At 42.2% G+C, this 20034-nt stretch overlaps 1 protein-coding gene across 3 annotated transcripts in view; it reads right to left on the reverse strand.

The window, feature by feature from the left end:
* The window catches only part of MGAT4A (alpha-1,3-mannosyl-glycoprotein 4-beta-N-acetylglucosaminyltransferase A), a 122979-nt gene extending 111822 nt beyond the window's left edge, over nt 1–11157 (reverse strand). For 2 of the 3 annotated variants that reach the window (XM_039232414.1, XM_039232412.1), the window contains exons 1-2: nt 11046–11134; nt 6259–6583 (exon numbers count right to left, since the gene is read on the reverse strand). In XM_039232414.1, coding sequence (XP_039088345.1) covers nt 6259–6352 — 94 coding nt within the window. In that variant the 5' untranslated portion in view covers nt 6353–6583; nt 11046–11134. Of the gene's footprint in view, nt 1–6258; nt 6584–11045 lie in introns of all 3 variants that reach the window. The other variant, XM_039232413.1, reaches the window with a different exon arrangement.
* Nucleotides 11158–20034: the final 8877 nt, after the last annotated feature.

Consider the following 20034-nt stretch of genomic DNA (forward strand, 5'->3'; position numbering starts at 1 on the left):
CAACAGCTGGACCTGACCGACATCTACAGAACATTCTACCCAACAACAGTCCCAAGTGCACCTGGAACATTCTAGAGGATTGCTCATATGCTGGGCCATTTTTAAAAATCTAAATTTAAAAGGATAGAAATAATATAAAGCATGTCTTCTGACCACAATGGAATGGAATTAGGAACCAATAACAGAAAAATTGGGGATATTCACAAATACGAGAAAATTAAACACTCTCCTGAACAACCAACTGGCGCAAGAAAAAAAAATTAAAGAAATCAGAAATTACTTTGAAATGAATGAAAAGGAAGACATAACATACCAACATTTACAGGATACAACTAAAGCAGTGCTTAGAGGGAAATTTATAGCTAAAATGCCAACATCATTAAAGAAAAAAGATCACAAATCAATAATCTTGCCTTCTAGAAAAATCTTACCTGCACTAAAGAAAGAAGAGCAAACTAAGCCTAAAACAGCAGAAGGAAGAAAAGGATCAAAACTAGAGTAGAAAGTAATGAAATAGGAATAAGTAGAGAAAATCAAGAAACCAAATGCTGGTTCTTTAAACGATCAACAAAATAAACTTTTAGATAGTTTGACCAAGAAAAAAAAACCCTAAAACTATTAGAAAAAGAAATAAAAGAGGGGACATTTCTACTGATCCTACAAAAATAGAAAGGATTATATAAGGAAATATTATGAACAATTGTATACCAACAAATTAGCTAGGTTAAATGAAATGGACAAATTCCTAGAGGAATACAACCTACAGAAATTGACTGGAGAAGAAATATACAATCTGAAAAAACCTGTAACGTGTGTGATATTCTATCAGTCATTACAAAACTACCCACAAAAAAAAAAAAACTCAGGCCCAGATGATGTCAGTGCTGATTCCACCAAACATTCAAAGAATACTTATCTCCCACAAATAAAAGAGAACACTTCTCAAATCTCCTTAAGATCTCCTGACTATCAAGACAAGGATGTCAGCTCTTACACCACTTCTATTTAACACAAAAATGGAGGTTCTAACCAGAGAAGTAAACACCACAAAGAAACAAAAGGCAACCAGACTAGAAAGAAAGAGAGAAAATTATTTCTATTCACAGATGGCATGATCTTATACACAGAAAATCCCAAGGAATCCACTATTAGAACCAATAAATGGGTTGCCTAGGTGGCTCAGTTAGTTGAGCATCCGACTTCAGCTCAGGTCATAATCTCACAGCTTGTGGGTTTGAGCCCCACATCAGTCTCTGTGCTGACAGCTCAGAGCCTGGAGCCTGCTTCTGTGTCTCCCCTCTCTCTCTACACGTCTCCCACTTGCACACTCTCTCTCAAAAATGAATAAACATTAAAAAAAAATTTTTTTTTAAAGAATAAATAAGCTCAGCAAGGTTGCAGGATACAAGATCAATATACAAAAATCAATGGTTTTTCTACACACTTGACATGAAAATTGACAAGTAAAATTAAGAAAACTCCATTCAAAAATAAATAAATAACAACTCCATTCAAAATGCTATCAGAAAGTATACAATACTTAGGAAAAAAATAAAATCATAAAACTTATATTGTGGAAACATACACAAAAATTGTTGGAAAAAAATTAAAGATCTAAATAAATGAAATCCTATGCTTTGTGGACTGTAAGACCTAACACTGCTAAAATGGTAATACAACCCAATCTGATCTATAGATTCAGTGCAATCCTATCATAATCCCAGTTGACTTCTTTATATAAATTGGTAAGTGGATGCTAAAATTCACACGGAACTGCAAAGGACCCAAAATAGCCAAAAAATCCTGAAAAAGTATAGAGTGCTGGCTTACGCTTCCCAATTTCAGAACTGACTACAATGCAACAGTGATCAAGATAGTGTAGTACTAGCACAAGGAATATCAATGGAATAGAACTGAGAGTTCAGAAATAAATCCATACATCTATAATAATCAACTGATTTTTCAACAAGAGCACCAAGACCATTCAATGGGGAAAACAAGTCTTTGTGCTAAGACAACTGGATAGCCACATGTAAAAGAATTAAGTTGGACCCTTACTTCATACCACACACAAAAACTGACTTAAAAAGGATCAAAGGCAAGACTTCTAGAAGCAAAGATAGCAGAATTTTCATTATCTTGGATTTGGCAATGAATCTTCAGATATGACACCAAAAGCATAAGCAACAATAACAACAACAAAGTAGACTGAACTTCATCAAAATTTAAAACTCTCGTGCTTCACAGGACACCATCAAGAATGTGAAAGACAACCCCACGGAATGGGAGAAAATATTTGCAAATCATGTATCTGATAAGGAAATTGTATCTAGTATATACAAAGAACTCTTACAACTTAATAAAAAGATAAATTACCCCTTTGTAAAAATAAGCAAAGGATCTAAATAGACAATTTTCCAAAGAATATATATACAAATTACTCAAAGTATATAAAAGGATGGTGAACATCATTAGTCATCAGAGAAATGCAAATCAAAAGCACAATAAAATACTATCTCCCTACCACTAGGATGAGAATCAAAAAGCCAGATAATAAGTGTTGTCAAGAGTGTGAAGAAATTGGGACCCTCATACCCTATTGGAAGGAATGCATAATGGTCCAGCTGCTATGGAAAACAGTCTGGCAGCTCCTCAAATGGTTAAATAATATAGAATGATTGCATGATCCAGCAATTTCACTCCCAGGCAAATACCAACAAAAATGAAAACCTAGGTCCACGCAGAAACATATACATGAATGTTATATATGGAGATACAGACTGCTTGCTTGGTCTTCCCAGTTTCTGGGTTGTGCCTGACCAAAGGAGAACGTTCATTAGGAGAACCCGAGCTATAAGTGGGACGTGTAACAACTCTAGTCCCACTCTCACAACTTCTTACAACTTTCCCAACCTGTCCATTCCATGTAATTAGAACTCTGCCTCATTTTTATGTAGGAATTCTGCATACCCTGCAGACCAAAGTCCACCTTCCCTCAGGCTTGGTTCCTAACATCCTTCCGAATTTAGGCCAATCCCATTGACCAGCTGATATATTCTTCCAAGTGTTGAATGAAGATCTATGAAAAAATATCATAGGAACTACACGGTGTTTACCAACTAAACATTGACAGTCTACAAGTCTTATGTGCCAGTCAAACTGTTTCATAATTCCAAAGCACAAATACTCTATGCCACTTTAGAACTTTGTGGTTGCACGTGGAGCTCCCTCCACCTGATATGGTCACCGTCTACTACTCTTCCCGGCACCACCTTCATATTTATTCATCCTCTGTGAAATGACTCAAGAATTAGTAGCCTCTGTCTCTGTTCTTCTGGGCAACAGACCAATAGCTAAGAGCATAATCTCTGGAATCAGCATGACTGAGTTCAAACTTCACTCTACCACTTAAATGTATGACCTTGGCAAGTTTCTCAACCACTCTGCCTTGGTTTTCTCATCCACTGAAAGGTCATATAATTCTTCCCAGGGTCATTATAAGGATTAAATGAGATCATATATAACAAGTAATATGCTTCTCCAGAGCTGTTCTATTACTTCTATCTCAGCCTATTGATGATATCATATTTGTTTACCTGCATCTTGCCCTAGCTTCTCAGAGGTGTTAAGTTTCTATTTCTTTTCATATTCATAGCATTTAATACAGTGCTAGGCAGGATAGTTACCTATGAAAGGGACCGATGAGTGAATGAAAAATAAAAACTACTAAACCAGGAAAGTCAATAATAATGGAAACTGTGCTTTCAATATAAAAATCAGAGCAGGGGCGCCTGGGTGGCTTAGTCGGTTAAGCGTCCGACTTTCGCTTAGGTCATGATCTCGCGGTTCATGGGTTCGAGCCCTGCGTCGGGCTCTGTGCTGACTGCCAGCTCAGAGCCTGGAGCATGTTTCAGTCTGTGACTCCCTCTCTCTCTGACCCTCCCCTGTTCACGCTGTCTCTCTCTCTCTCTCCTAGAAATAAATAAAACATAAGAAAAATAAATAAATAAAAATCAGAGCACATGGTTTATGAGTAAACTAGAATCGAATATCTGGAATCAGGCCTGCTCTGGAAAATCCAGGCTATCTGACCACCAGAATGATCTAGAAAGAATCCAGATGCTCAGCAGTTAAACTATTATGTAAATGACAGCACTAAAACACAGAGGATTTTACATAACCATAACAGGAGTCCTCTACTGACACCTGAAAAAGTACAAACAAAACACTAAGAAAAACAGAGCAGAAGAGTATGTGTAGAAGGATTACAGAGATGTTCAAAGAATGATAAAGACAACAAACTTTGTATCTAACACCATAGGATGAAAGAACCTTAATATGTTTAAATTTTTGATTCTAAAGACAACTTAATACAAAAAGAAAATAACGCTTTCAATGCTTTTACATAAGAAATAAGATAAATGAAACAGAGATTCCAAAATTTTAATCCCTTAAATAAGACACAGTAAGAAGGGTCAAGTTTCTCCATTACCATAACTCTGACTAGGTAAGTTTCCTGATAAGGAAAAAAATCTGTATGGTCTCCTATGGTCAATTCTCTTATTTCATAAGTAAATTAAAAAAAATTTTTTTTAATGTTTATTTACTTTTGAGACAGAGAGAGACAGAGCATGAGCGGGGGAGGGGAAGAAAGAGAGGAAGACACAGGATCCAAAGCAGGCTCAAGGCTCTGAGCTGTCAGCACAGAGCCGGATACGGGGCTCAAACCCACAAACCACGAGATCATGACCTGAGCCAAAGTGGGACACTTAACCTACTGAGCCACCCAAGCATCCCCATAAGTAAACTTTTAAGGCCAGTAATCTGTTTTGTTCATGTCTGACACAATCAATAGTTTGATTAAATTAACTAAAGTTCTCCCTAAGTAAGTCTTCTCCTTTTGATACAATTAAAAAATGCAATCTAAAAATGTATATGTTGTCCACCAAGAATAAAGGTCTTCAGCAAGTTTTTCATTAATTTCTACCAATAGTTTCTCTCAAATTACAGCCCAACTCAGAAAAGGGAAATAATATACTTGTTCAAAGAACAGATCATATTTTTTACTTTCATCAGCTTGCTCTATAATATATACTCACACAAATATATACACATGTACATATACATATCTACATATACACCAGAGGAAAATTAAATAAATCCATTGTTTCGGTTATCTTCATACCAGTTAATAAAATACTGCCAGCAATAGGACCCTCAAAGAACCTGGTGATGATGACTACTCTAACTCAAGTTTCACAAACCATACCTCCATCCTACTTTGACGTCAACATTCCTTAAATTAACATGAGGAATGGAGACAGGTAAAACGTGTGGGCAGGAACTTACTCTAAATATGCTCTCTTCAAAAAAGCAAATAAAGGCTGGGCACCAAGGTGGCTCAGTTGATTGAGCATCTGACTTCAGTTCAGGTCGTGATCTAGCTAACAGTTTGTGAGCTCAAGTCCCATGTCAGGCTGGGGCTCCCCGCTGTCAGTGCAGGGCCCACTTCAGATCCTCTGTCCCCCTCTCTCTGTCACTCCCCCTCGCACACCCCCTCTCCTGCATTCAGGCACTTGCACGTGCTCTCTCACTCTCTCTCAAAAAATAAACATTAAAAAAAAAAAGGCAAAGAAAGGCATTATCCCTGAATATCACTGAACAAACAACCTTCCTTAAAAACACAGTTCAAAAGTCTGAACACAATAAACTTAATATTTGTTTCCAATTTTTGAATTGGAAGGATTTATCCTCACCCACTTCATAAATTCTCTTCCCCAAAAAGCAATCTGTCAACACATGTAGTTTAAATCATTAACTACAGAGCACCAAATCATTAGTATAATCAGCATGTAAATTTTATGAAGGCACTGATTGTGTCCTTTTACGTACTTTATACAACATCCAGTACAAGGAAGCTTATTAAACATTTATGATATTTAATAAAAATAAAATGCCAAAATAAAAGTCTTTATTATTCGACTTGGCTGTCATGTATAATATAACCACTGATCAGTATCTGTTTCTCCAAGTGTAATTATAAGAAACAGAAAACAAACCCCATTCAAATTAGAAATTCTCCGTCTCCTCTGTCCAAGAACATGGTTTCATTTCTGTGTCAGAAATAAACTAGTAGGCCACCAGCAGAGAGCATGCAACATGCAGACTGCTGGGGTATTAACCTGCACATTTATGCACCATTTGCAAAGCAAAAAGCCTACTACGTTTCATGCACTTTTTTGGAGCTATTTTCCTTACCTTTCCCATTTTGCCACGTAGTATACCAAGATAAAGTAAGGAACGAAGTGATAAATGCTAAAACAGTAGCTACAGTTCCATTTCGGAGCCTCATCTCATTTCACCATCACAATGGTTCATAGGTTTATGATGGTAACCAAAACTGTTTTCTTTTAATCGTGAAGTCAACTGAATCCAGTACTCCTGGCTCTGGGCCAATAAAAACAATCAATAAGAGAGGTTCATTTCAGATGCTCTGCAGAACAAGCCTAGCAGCAACACCATTCATAATTGCTATTCAGGACTGTCTTTACAGTCTTCATAGGCTGATGGCTCAGGCTTCTTCCTATTCAAGGAAAAAAGAGAAAGAAAAACGTATTCAATAATGCAAAATATTATTTTCTTCATTAATTATTCACCATTATAAACAGACTTTTGCCTGAGCTAACCTCTATCTACAAAGATTATCCTCACAGCTAAACAACTCATTTAATATGTTAGAATTATGTGGTTTTTCTCCTCCAGGAAAAAAAAGAAAAAGCTTCAGACTATATTCCCTCTTCATTGATTCTGTTCTGTCTGTGAAAAGAAAGTAATGGTTCAGGGCACCTGAGTGGCTCAGTTGGTTAAGCATCTGACTTCAGCTCAGGTCATGATCTTATGGTTCTTAAGTTGAAGCCCTGGGTCAGGCTCAGTGCTGACAGCCTGGAACCTGGAGCCTGCTTTACATTCTCTGTCTGTCTGTCTGTCTGTCTGCCTGTCTCTGTCTGTGTCTGTCTCTCTCTCTACCCCTCCCCATGCGTGCACTCTCTTTCGCACTCTCAAGAATAAGCATTAAGAAATTTTTTTAATTTAAAAAAAGAAACTAATGGTTCATTATTTAAAGGGGGAAGTTATGAGGCTCGTTAAACAAATAGTGAGCCACAAATTCGAAGCTTATAACTCCAAAGATCACACAACAGTTCCTAAGTAGCCTAACTGTAGCTCTCCTTAGATTTCCTATTACAAAATAATAGTTAATGTTTTAAAATTTTTAAGAAAAACTGACAGACTACAATACACAAACATCAAAACAACCTGAGCTCTAGATCCAGCAACATCATTATTTATATGACTTCGAGTGTGCACTTATCTAGTCCTTGCAGTTTCATCCATAAAGTGAGAAAAAAGTCTGTCCTGGCTCCTCTAGGACAAAATGTTATAAATAATAGGTTACGGTTATTATTGCTATTTATCATTATTATGAAATAAATGTAATTTTTCCAGTAACTAACCTACTCCTAAGGCGTAAACTGGGAATACTCAGGCATTTAGAAAATGCAGCAATCTAACCAGAGCACTCTATCACCAAGGACCATCAGTTAGCATTGTTTTAACTCAGAAAACCTGGAGATCACCACCCATCTAACGAAGCCATTAAGAAAATCAAATTAAATCAAGTCCTTATAAGCACTTAAGCATAGTCACCCAGCACTTAACAGGTTCTCCATGGAAGTTAACTGTGTTTAAAATAAAACCAAACCAAGAAACTGCAGCCAGCCACTGGTTTAGTCTACTCTATGCAGAGCCAGTCTCATTCCCTGGGGGAATGTCAGGCACTCTGAGATGTGCATTGATTCCCGGTAGCCTCAAAAGGACCACAAGATGCACTTGGAAATAAACTAAGACATACCCTAGTGGGGTGAGTTAATGCACCTCCAAAAATTCCTAACAAGCCCACGGGACAATTCCCTCAGCAAGAAAGTATGGCTGATTAAAGTGGCCATTTGTAGGCAATTCAGAAACTGCCCTCTGAGCTACTCTGTAAAACTGAGCATTACTAAAAATCTCCACTAGTCTAGAGCAGAGTATTAATAGCAACAATGATAAGACACTACAACTCATGGAGTGTTTCCTATGCATCCATTATACGCTTTAAATCTTCACAAAACCCTACGACGGAGGCATTTTTTTAACTGAAGTATCACTGACACACACAAGGTGATACTGTTTCAGGTGTAATGAGACAGGCATTACTAACCCTATTTTACACACAAGAGAAATGAACTCAGAGAGAGAACACTAATTTGTAGGACTCCAAAGTTCAAGCTCTTTGCCTCTAAAACTAGGTCACCAGCACCTTGGAAGAATGAAGAAAAGTGCTGGGGACACTCAAAGTCTAGAGATCCTTCCTGAGGCATTATCTTTAACTGTGTGAATTTAAAATATTTTCTATTCTATAACAAATATTGATCTATTATGAAATAAGATGAAAAATTCATAGTAAATTTCCAAGTTTAAAACCTAAAACTTTAAAAGAATTTCTCACTTCCTGTAATCTTTGGCTAAGCACCCCTCCCCCCAATCCATACATACAAAGAAAGGTGCCTTTTAACTTTCCTCGGCCAGTAGCTCTCTCACTATAGTATATTCTAGAAGCACTGCACTCTACTTCCTTACCTCCTATTACTATCTGAAAACAAGGAACTCCAAAGGTATTCTCACAAGTTATCAATATTTTTTAAAACCAAAATTATTCACCTTCTATAGTTAAACACACCCACATTTAATGGTTTAGAATTTAAAACCTTCATAGCATTGTCTTATATCAGTAAGCACACAATAATGAGTTCTGATTATAAAAAGAGATGTGACAATTAAGTGACTTACATAATGCAGAATTACAATTCTGGTGTGGCATTATATAAAAACGCATGTAACTTTCTGCTGCTATAAATCTAGCCCTATCCCTACTTCAGGAAGGATTTTGTCCTGGTAAAAGATCTAAAAGTATACAAGTTATTAAACACCCAATTAATAATTATGAGGAAGTAGGGGAAAAAATCATAAAATAAAGGATATTTTTAAATAGTTTTATTAAATACAAAGAAAGCCCATATGATAAATCTCATTATAAATACATACAGACAGTAAAAGTGAATTTCTGAAATCACAGTACACTATAGATATACTATTAAAAATGTGTGAAAAATATATGGGATATTAAATATTTGATCCAGGAAGCTATTAAGCTCTGGTTTGAAGAAGATACTTCTCAATTCTACTAACAAATAAGACCTGGAATTCTGCAGGAGAAATGTAAAAGCATTTTACTCAGTTGGAATGTAGTCATACATGTTAGAGTTTCCACACTAATGAAGTTTAACTGCACAGTATAAGTGAAGACTGCACAGACAAAAACAAAACTAATGATCTCCATTCTCTTCAACCAGAAGAGGTGGTCACAGGCTGGAGAGCCAAGAGCTCTATGATTGACCAACTACCCTAAGGCAACAAACAAAGCAACTCCTATTCTTTACTGATGTCCACATTTGCAAAACTCTCTGAGATTATCACTTAACAGACCTGAATCTTGAAAAACAAGAAAGTGGCTAAAATTACTATTATCTTCTTCATCCTGACAAAGATGAATGGAATCTCAACTCTAGCTTTCAAACTGAATAATCTGTTTTAACTTCCCTTTAAGGGCTGCAGTCCTGTGTTTTATTATCAGATACAAAAAACTGTATTTTAAAGTGTCCTCTGAAATATTCAATATGTTTTACGGCTGAGAACACTGTGGCGAACACTTGGCATATTCCCTAATTATTCCACAGACAGGACAGAGGTGCCTGAAGAATGAAAGGCAGAAGCATGAAACCCATGATGTAAGCTACATAACTTTATACACAGTAATTATGGAAAAATTAACTTGTTTTAAATTTATAAAATGATTAGTATTTTTTCATCAATGCAGCTTACATAATATCATCCAGTGTGTTTTCGGATTTACAAGTGTGAGCTAAAGAAACCTCTGCCATGATAACCTGTTAATAAAACTATTTTTTTTTAAACATTCAGAAAGCCCAAACCACGAAACGCATTATTATTTGATTCTAAATTTAGGTTCTAAATTCTAACGAACGATGTTGTCATTATTTTTTATGAATCTGTCCGACAGCAAAAGCACAACAGCAAAATACATGGGAAGCATTAGAAACATACAGTATGTCTGCTTATATTTCGCAATTCGGACTGTAAGCAATGAACGGAATCCAGAGAAACACACGCTTCGAGAAATAAAAGCGGGCGCGCAAGTGGTATGACTGCCAGCTCATAAACACACGCCTTGGAGGTGTCACCTGGTACACTCTGTGCAATCACCCAGACCCAACCTGAGGGTCCCACCTGCAGCTTCCTCCTTCAGGGGGAACTGGGGCCTGAGGGGATGGGGTGCTCTTTCACACCGGACCCCCACATCTTCACTTGGTAGAAAAATTCCGCACGACAGCTGCACGCCTCCTCCGCTTCGGCGGGAGCAGCCCCTGCCTCAATCAATACCCGGGACCTCCTTGACCCCAGCCTCACCTGCCCCCGGCCCGCCGAAGGCGCCGACTCTGGGGCGGGTGTGGGCCCTGGGACGGCCGGGTCCCGCGGGCAACTCTCCCTTCTCCCCAGTACCCACCGAACCCACACTTTCCTTCACTTTGCCCCAAAGTCGACGAGCCCCGCCGCGCCGGGAAACGCACCAGGCGCCCTGCCGGCCACCGGGAGAGAGCGCGGCACCGAGGGTCTGTAGCGGCGGCAGCGGTGGCGCGGGGCTGACCGCGCAGCCAGGGCGCCCCGGCTCGCGCCCCGCCCCGAGGCCCAGCCCGCGCCCGGAGCCGGCCCCGCAGCACCCCGAGACGCGCGAGCTCCGGGTCGGGCCGCGGCGCGGGCGGCTCCGTTACCAGCAGGTGGATCTTCCGCGACCCCAGCGTCTCAGTGCCCGGCAGCCGGCACCGCCCCTCCATCCCGCGCCCCTCCGCGCAGCCGCCCTGCGCCCCCACCTCGAGGCCGCCCGCGCGCCGCCGCCGCCGCCACGAGACGCGAGCCGCAAGCCCCTCACCCGCCGCTGGCGCTGCCAGTCCTGCCGCGGCCGCCGCCGAGGCTGCTGTGGCCGCCGCTGCCGCCGCCGCCGCCGCCGCTGCCGGGCGCCCCGCCTCCCCAGCGCGACTCCGCCCCCGCCGCTGGAGCGCCGCGGCCGCCCCGCCCCTCGGCCCCGCCCGCGACCCCGCCAGCTATTGGCCGCCAGTGCTGCGCGCCCTCCACTGGGCGCCCCCGCGCGGCCGAGCCGCTCACATCAGTGGCCCGTCCGGCTGTCATTTAGGGGCGCCGTCGCGCAGCCTATATAACTCTCCTGAGATCCCTTTCTCCCCCTTCATTTAATGTCACGGCGTGGTGTGTAGTGGCGTGTTGGTCTCCGGCCGCAGACTCCGGGAGCTTGGCGTCTCCGTGCCGCACCCCCGCCACATCTGGCTTTAATCCTCTCCGGCGTGTGCAGAGGCAGCTCAGAGCGCCAACGCAAGGCCCCAGGGAGCCCTCGGCCTCCGCCCGGACGCGCGACTCGACCACCCGGGGCTGCCTGAGCCCGAGCCCCTGGCCCCAGCTGCGGTCCAGTTACCCGGCCGTCCGGCCTAGGCAGCATTCCGGGCGACAGGTCCCGGGGGCAAATATCAGAGGCGGCTCCAGCCCTAATGCAACAATAGCTTCCGAGGCCCCGCAGTTCCAGGCACCGCACTGTCTTGTCTCTGACCTCGCGGCATCCCCAGCGATAGGCAACGCTATCCCCAATTTACTGGGACTCAGGAAGAAGGGCTTAGCATAAGCATAGGAAGGAGAAATAAAAGATTTCAAGCCAGATCGTTTGGGTGCTAACGCCTTTGATTTTCCCACTTGATCACGTGTCCTGACCCTTTCTCCTGAGCCCCATATTCTAATCTTTCACCATGTCAAAACGTCTGAAGTTAACTTCAGAACCAAATCGATAATCAGCTAAAGAGAGTCTGAGCGGCCTGCTTCTGTTCTGCTTAGTATTCATAAGTACTGTGACTTGGGTTAATACTAACTGCTGTTGGGCACATCATCTTTTGGATAACACACCAAAGATGTGTTATTTTAACCATTACAATAATCCCAACAACAACCCTGCAAGTTAATATTTACAGGGAATTGGGCAGCTGAAGATCAAAAAGACACCCTTCTTCCTGCCAACCTCTCAAAGTAATGAATAGATTCTTTTTAGAAAACAGTAATCCAAAAATTCAAAACTAAGAGGCAAACTTCAATGGTTTGTTTCCCCAGCGAAATCCCTCCCCTTTTATTTTGTCTCAAGATAACAGTGATTAATAATCAGCTATGACACGTATGGGTTTCTTAGCTCTTCCATGATGATATTTCTCTCTGGTGAATACTGACCTGTTTTAAAGGTTCAGGAAGAGATACATTATTCCCTTCCTCCTGTGCTCCTCCCTTGATTCAGGGGGAGCAGACAAAAAGATTCATCCACTATCCACATATGAACATAACTTAGGCATGACAGCCATGACATTAAATGACAACTTTTCTCTCTGCTTTGGTGGCCTGAGAGCCAGATTTACTGTATTGTATGACAAAGACATTTCCTAGTAGCAAGCTGGCAATAAGATTTCATGACCAGATGTAAGCAGTAAAGACTGAGACCATTTGAGACATTGTTTAATACATCTTGCCTAAAATATCTTTTGGGGATGGAAAATCCTAGGCCTTATTATACATTGCTCTTAATGACAGACAAGCAAACTCCCTCTTGTGAATGGAGAAAGCTCCATTTGACAAATGATGAAGAAAGCTGCCAAGCCATGCCCACAGGATTGGCCAAAAGGTCAAATAGCACAGGTAACTACCATTCCTATTTAACAGAGGAAGGAACTGAGGCCCTGAGAGATTAACTTGGCAGATACAAATAGTGAGTTAGGCAGCTAGTAAATGATAGAACCAGAATTCACATCCTGAATCCAGAGCCCCTACATCATTCCACCACTCTGCTCAAGCCTTCAGCAATTGACAAATTTTGTTGAATGGATGAATATTAAAAAGATATGTTTCTTTCCACTTTCTCCATTTTTTTCCCTCTCAGTGAAAGAAGGAAGCGAAAGCATTGGCAAACATTCTGTAAGTAGAGGCATATGTCAGAGGGGAAAGGAAAGCCTAGAAGGACAAGTTTCAATTACAGACTCAATGGGCTTATTCAGGAAGATAGCAGGAATTCCCCTTGCACCCCGGGTAGTAGCGAAACCTACATACAGCACAGGACGGAAAGCAAACAAAACAAACGAACAAAAGCAAAAAACAAAGCACAAAACACAACTGCCTTCATTTTGGGGACTTTTTGATAATATGTTGCTTCTCCATCTGTCAGCAGGACGGCAGGTTTGGAAAGAAATCTGGCCATAGTTAAACTGGTCACAAATCCGTTTAAAGTTCACATCTGAGCTCAGGAAAATCTGGATTTCAGTTCACTGTCCTAAGAATTGGAATGACATGGAATATGTGCCTCCAAGGCATTGGCCATAATTGGCTGTTTATTCATCCTAACTTTGCAGAGCACACGGTTCTGGACTTTGCAGCTACGTCTGCGGTATCTGTTTAATAAAGGCAGTCATTCCGAGCCACACTGAGTCCTATCTCTTTGTCTTTTTCTTGCCTTTTCCGTGATGATTCTCCTCCTCTACTATTCCCTTTCTGTTCCTTCTCTGCAGTTTCTCTTTTTGCCTTGTCCAGGCCTTTAATTCAGTCAGTGGAAGTAAGGGCAATGCTAAGGCAAGAAGTTCTGCCATTCTGTATTCTATCTCCAACAAAACTGCTATGGTCTCTCCATGTTTTCTGAGTGTCTGTGAGGTACAGAGGCACCTGGCATCTAACCACAGGGCACTCACAGACTAGTGGGAGTGGTGGGTAAGGAATTAAACCCCAAGACAGTGCCACAAGTTCAAGGTACTAAGATGAAAGATAGGATGAGGGTATCAGAGTCTCAGGGGCAGGGAAGGCTTCCTGGAGGTAATACCTGAGCCAAAAGCAGAGTACACACCAGAAGCTAATCTTTTCCCTTTATTGCTCTGATGGTGCATCATTGTTGTTGTGGCCATGCCTACAGCAGTCGACTTCTAAGAAATCAAACACTTGATCTTTAGTTCTCTTTAACTCTAGTACTCTCTATGTATTAGAAATCAAATTGCATCATATATGACTGTCAATATGATTCCGGCTTGTTTGTTTCTTGCTTAAATGGGATCTTCTTTATTTTTTTTAATGTTTATTTATCTTTGAGACAGAGAGAGACAGAGTGCTAGCAGGGGAGAGGCAGACACAGAATCTGAAACGGGCTCCAGGCTCCGAGCTGTCAGCACAGAACCCGACGCGGGGCTTGAACCCACGAAGAACCGTGAGATTATTACTTGAGCCAAAGTTGGATGCTTAACGGACTGAGCCACCCAGGTGCCCTAAATGGGATCTTCTTTAAATTGTAAAGGCTTCAAGAGGAATCACACCAGGAGGTCTTTCCTGGCTTTTTAAAATGGTTTCTGTAGAAGTAGCAGGAACTCTCTCATTTCACTTGATAAGCAGTGTGCTCTATCACTATAGTTGAGAAGCTACAGGGGAACTAGGACCGGGGTAGGAAGTAAAACCTTATGAGTTTCAGGCACAGTGTCCAAACTGTTTCTGTTGTGTAATCAGACAGAGTACACAAGGGCTAAGAAATTAACAAAAGAATTCAAATAGAATCCATCTATTTAATATGCAACTCTAAGTGGACATTAAGATTCATCCAGATGAAGGACAGCAGAGAGCTAAATTATTTTTATTTCTTTATTTTTACACTTCCTCCTCACACCTTTGCTCATCTCCATGTGAGAGAAACCTTGAAAGATGCCTTTCTTATTTCATTGACATTCACATTGTTGGGGTAAGTGGGTCTATCAGGTTTTTCAGACAAAAGCCAGCTTGTGTGGCTATGTAGTTTTGGAACTATAAGACCTCACTTGGGGCGCCTGGGTGGCTCAGTCAGTTAAGCATCCAACTTTGGCTCAGGTCATCATCTCCCGGTTCATGGGTTCAAGCCCCACGTCAGGGTCTGTGCTGACAGCTCAGAGCCTGGAGCCTGCTTCAGATTCTGTGTCTCCCTCTGTCTCTGACCCTCCCCTGCTCATGCTTTCTCTCTCTCTCTCTCTCTCTCTCTCTCTCTCTCTCAGAAATAAATAAAACATTAAAAAAAAAAAGACCTCACTATTAAGTGTTGCTGTCAGTGGTGTTTGCCTGTGTGTACAAGACACGGCTAAAATTTTTCAAGAAAAAACTCAAGACAAAAGAGAATCCAACCATCTTACCAGGAAAGGGCTCCCTTCCAGGCATTGTTAGAACAATCAGCAATGCCTTGTGGCAGGAAAAGTCTCTGCCAGGGGTGTTTAGGAGGATTGGAGGAATCACTCCCTTTTTAGCCACACCGTTAAAGCTAACTCGCTGGTTTTATTATATTTGATGTATACTCTGAAGGCACGGTGGAAGAGAATTGTGCACCAGAGAATTACAGTGCTTCAGGAATTTTTTTTCTTTTTTCTTCCTCTGTGAATGTGGTACTTGTAAAAGATGCTGGATCAACTGCCCTGCATCTGAAATCCATCCATGCATAAAACCAATTCCAGCAGTTCAACTGTGCTATTCTATCAATTCATTTCAAATAGGATAAAAACCTTTACTTAAAAAAAAATACACTCAGGGGGCACCTGGGTGGCTCAGTCGGTTAAGCATCCAACTTCGGCTCAAGTCATGATCTTACAGTTCATGGGTTCGAACCCCGCATCGAGCTCTGTGCTGACAGCTCAGAGCCTGGAGCCTGCTTCAGATTCTCTCTCTCTCTCTCTCTCTCTCTCTCTCTCTCCCTCTCTCTCTCTGCCCTCCCCCACTCGTGTTGTGTCTCAAAAATAGATAAACATTTTAAAAATTTAAGGAAAATATGCTCAAGATCATGACTTCCAAATAGTATGCCATTTGAAGCTATGGATATCTAGACAGCAAATCGTTGTCACCTTTTTCTTAACAACCGGTATTTCTTTACCCTCTTTTATAGTGACTGATCACAGCCCTACAAGTAGTTGTCTCTATCAGCCAGGAACCAGTCAGAGAAGAAAAAAGAAACTATTCTAGGTATTTTGGACAGAGGAATTAATACACAAGAGATTGATTGCAAAGGTATTGAAAGGCCTGAATGAAGAAAGAAGGGGGCTAATTGCACAGAGAAAGCAGGATGGATACCCAAGGATTAGGGACTCCTAATGCCCCTGGGGTGGAAACTTGGAGCTTGCATCTGCTGCTGCACTATTGAAGACCTACTGCTATTGGTTCTGGAACCCTAAAAATATGCTGCCTCAGCCTGGGTGGCAGGCAGCAGTCACCCCACCCCCTCAGCTCATGCAGCTGTTGCCAACAACCTCAAGCAACCGCCACACTGTTGGTGGCAGAAGCAGGAAGCTTCTCTGTTTCCTATGCCCTCTGATCTCCAACCAGTGCCTCCTGCTGGCAGACTCTAACAGAAAGCTCCAGGAAGCCTGGGGAACGGTAGCTAGCTCACTCCCAGCTCTAGCATCGCAGAGCAGAGGACACAAAGGCAGCACGTGTGAGACTAGAGGCAATGGGTAGATAACCAACCCAGTGTCAGAATAAAAAGCCATGTCAGGCATTCTTAAAAGGAAACCAGAAGCTTGTCCTGGAAACATGAGGGAATGGAGAACTGTAAGGCTGTCAGATCTTTCTGCTCCAGTGCGGCTTATACAATCTCTAGGAAACACAGTTCACATTCACATTGCTCCCAAAAGAGACCGTTCGCCTCTCTCGTGGCAGCCATCATGACAGTGCTGCTAGTAAACAGAGACTTTTCTGTCAAACGACGCTGTATTAAGCCCTTACGTGGTCAGCAGTTTAGAAGACGTGGAACTGTAAAATGTGGTCTTAACCCTCAAGGAGTTCACAGTCTGGTTGGAAGAACACCCAAGGCTCCCCTTGTCTCATGCCTGCTTGCCACGAGAGCCACATTCCTCTAACCCTCAAGCCAAGCTATGCCATTCTGAACCACTCCCTCCCTTCCACAAAGTGGCACCAGCGGTTGCCTCTGGCAGCTCACTCCCCAGCTCCGTTCCACCACCCTCTCTGGCTAGCTAAAATCCCTCTTGATTCAACTAGTTCCCTCTGAAGCCCTTCCTTACCTCCAAACCTGGGAGAGGGACCCATTGTAATCCTGTCCCTACTCCTACCTGTGAATTCATCACACTGTACCATCACGGAGTTTCCAAGCCGGTATTAGCTGGAGGAAGAGCAAGCTTTGGCATCTCTCAGGCTTTGGAGCAGTTGGGTCAGATCTGGGGCAGCTGGAACCCTCCAGCTGCAGGCAGCCTGGGGGCCATGAAGAATGTTACCATTTTCTCTGCATTTTGCTAAGTGAAAAAAGCTGGGCCACCCCGGTATGCTCTGTTGACTTATGATCCTCATTCGTTCAGCTGTTATTGCTTGTGGGCAGGGACCATCTTATTGAGCAATATATAGAAGGCACAGGGGAGCTACCCTGCAAGGGTTCGTTGATGGATTGGAGGAGGACTTTGTGGAACAAGACACACTTGTTCTGAGCCTTCAAGAACAGGTGTAGGATTCAGGCAAGTGTGTGTGTGGGGGGGGGGGAGGGGAGACATAAGCATTGCAAGAGAAGGAGCACACACACACAGAGGGCGGTGCACACTGGCTGTTCAGGAGCACCTGGGCGGGAGGGAGTACGCAGAGGCACTGCGGAAAATGGGGCAGGTCAAGGAGGAGAGTGGCGGAGAGTTCCAGCCTCAGGATCAGATAAGAGGAAAGCACTGACAATTTCTGAGTTGAAAAGCAATGTTGGGGCCCCTGGCTGGCTCAGTCAGTTGAGCATCCATCTTCGGCTCAGGTCATGATCTCAGGGTATGAGTTCCATCCCCACATTGGACTCACTGTTGTTAGTGCAGAGCCTGCTTCGGATCCTCTGTCCCCCTCTCTCTCTGCTCCTCCCCCACTTATGTGCTCTCTCTCTCAAAAATAAATAAATCATTTTTTAAAAAGCAATATTATAACAAATTAAAATATTCAAGGGTAGAGAAGTCCTCATATCATTGGCACCAACTACAGAATCGCGGTAGAATTTTTACCTGAATTTAAGAAAATGGGGCGGTGCTTGGGTGGCTCCTTTGGTTGAGCTTCCGACTACAGCTAAGGTCATGATCTCACAGTTTTTGAGTTCGAACTTGCATGGGGCTTCCTGCAGTCAGTGTAGAACCCTCTTAGGATCCTCTGTCACCCTCTCCCGTGGCCCCTCCCCCACTCATGAGCACTCTCTCTCAAAAATAAATAAAATCTTAAAAAAAAACAAAATAGGTCTTATGGATTTTAGGATTATCAAACACGTATTTACTGAGCTGCTACTATAAGCTCATCTGCATACATCTACTAGAGGCACTTAGTAAATATTTTTTTAAACTCATTGCTTTGCTTATGCTTCCTACTTTAAACTTTACATTGGTCTAGGATCAAAATCACAAGGCATATGATAAGCAAAAGGAGAATAGAGAAAAACAGTTCTTTTCAGTAAATGAATATACTAATATGGGTGTCTCAGATGCAACTGAAAATGCCATATCACTTCAGAAATGAACTATAGGGGCACCTGGGTGGCTCAGTCCGTTGAGCGTCCGACTTTGGCTCAGGTCACGATCTCATAGTTTGTGGGTTCGAGCCCCACATCGGGCTCTGTGCTGACAGCTAGCTCAGAGCCTGGAGCCTGTTTCAGATTCTGTGTCTCCCTCTCTCTCTGCCCCTCCCGTGCTCATGCTGTCTCTCTCTCTCTCTCTTTCTCAGAAATAAATAAAAAACATTTTAAAATTAAAAAAAAGAAAAGAAATGAACTATAGTGAGAACCCAGATTTCTCTTCAGAGCAAAGAATCTTCCAGAATTCTGAACACTCCATTCAATAGATTTGTTCAGGTCACCCTCATCATAAAGAGCTTGAGGAGGTAAAACAGTGTAAGAACTTGAGAATCTCTTCTGAATATAAAATCTTGGTGCATAGAAGTATCAGTTTAGACATTCCAAGACAATCTCTACAGAGCAGTTTGTAAAATGAATTTTTTAAAGATTCTCTAAAAAAAGTTTTTGGTGGGGTGCCTGGGTGACTCAGTTGGTTACGCCTCCAACTTCAGCTAAGGTCATGATCTTATGTGAGTTTGAGCCCCACACCTGACTCTGTGCTGACAGCTCAGAGCCTGGAGCCTGCTCTGGATTCTGTGTCTCTCTCTGCCCCTCCCCTACTTGCTCTTCATCTCTCAGTCTCTCTCTCTCCCTCTTTCTCTCAAAAATAAATATTAAAAAAAAGTTTAAAAAAGGTTTCTGGACAGCCATTTTTTTGTGTACTTACGAATGCTTATTGAGGGTACATGCTGTAAGAGTGACCTGCCTGTGGTTCTGTGTAAGAAGGGGATGAAGGAGCAAGGTTCAGTTCGTACCCTAGAGGTAAGAGGGGGTGTCAACAAGTGCTTCTGAGGCTACAGGGCAAGAGACCAGTTCTAACAGAGGTACAAAAACCTGAACACAGTTGAGTTAGAAACACAGAGGCCTCATTCTAGGTAAACCCAAGTCTTGTGCCAGCTGGGCACTGTTCTTTTTCCTCTTGGCTCCCAGGCCTGGTTCATAGCCTTCTGTCATCTTCCAGGCAGCCAGCCTGTTGTTTCCACAGATATTGAGGTCTTTCTCCAACCGAGTAATTGCCCCATGCTTTCATTATGGAGAATCTTTTGTTCCTGTTGGTTTTCCTCATAAGGACTCCATGTTATCTAAAGCTTTGCACACCAAACAGGCTAAATATATTGAGTAATCATTTTCCTAGTTTAATTCAATGATGTATAGGTCTACAGATAGACAGATACATACGTAATCAAGAGTTCTGACTCACAACA

Source organism: Hyaena hyaena, unplaced genomic scaffold, assembly GCF_003009895.1.
Source record: "Hyaena hyaena isolate Hyena2069 unplaced genomic scaffold, ASM300989v1 scaffold_64, whole genome shotgun sequence".
NCBI lineage: Eukaryota > Metazoa > Chordata > Mammalia > Carnivora > Hyaenidae > Hyaena > Hyaena hyaena.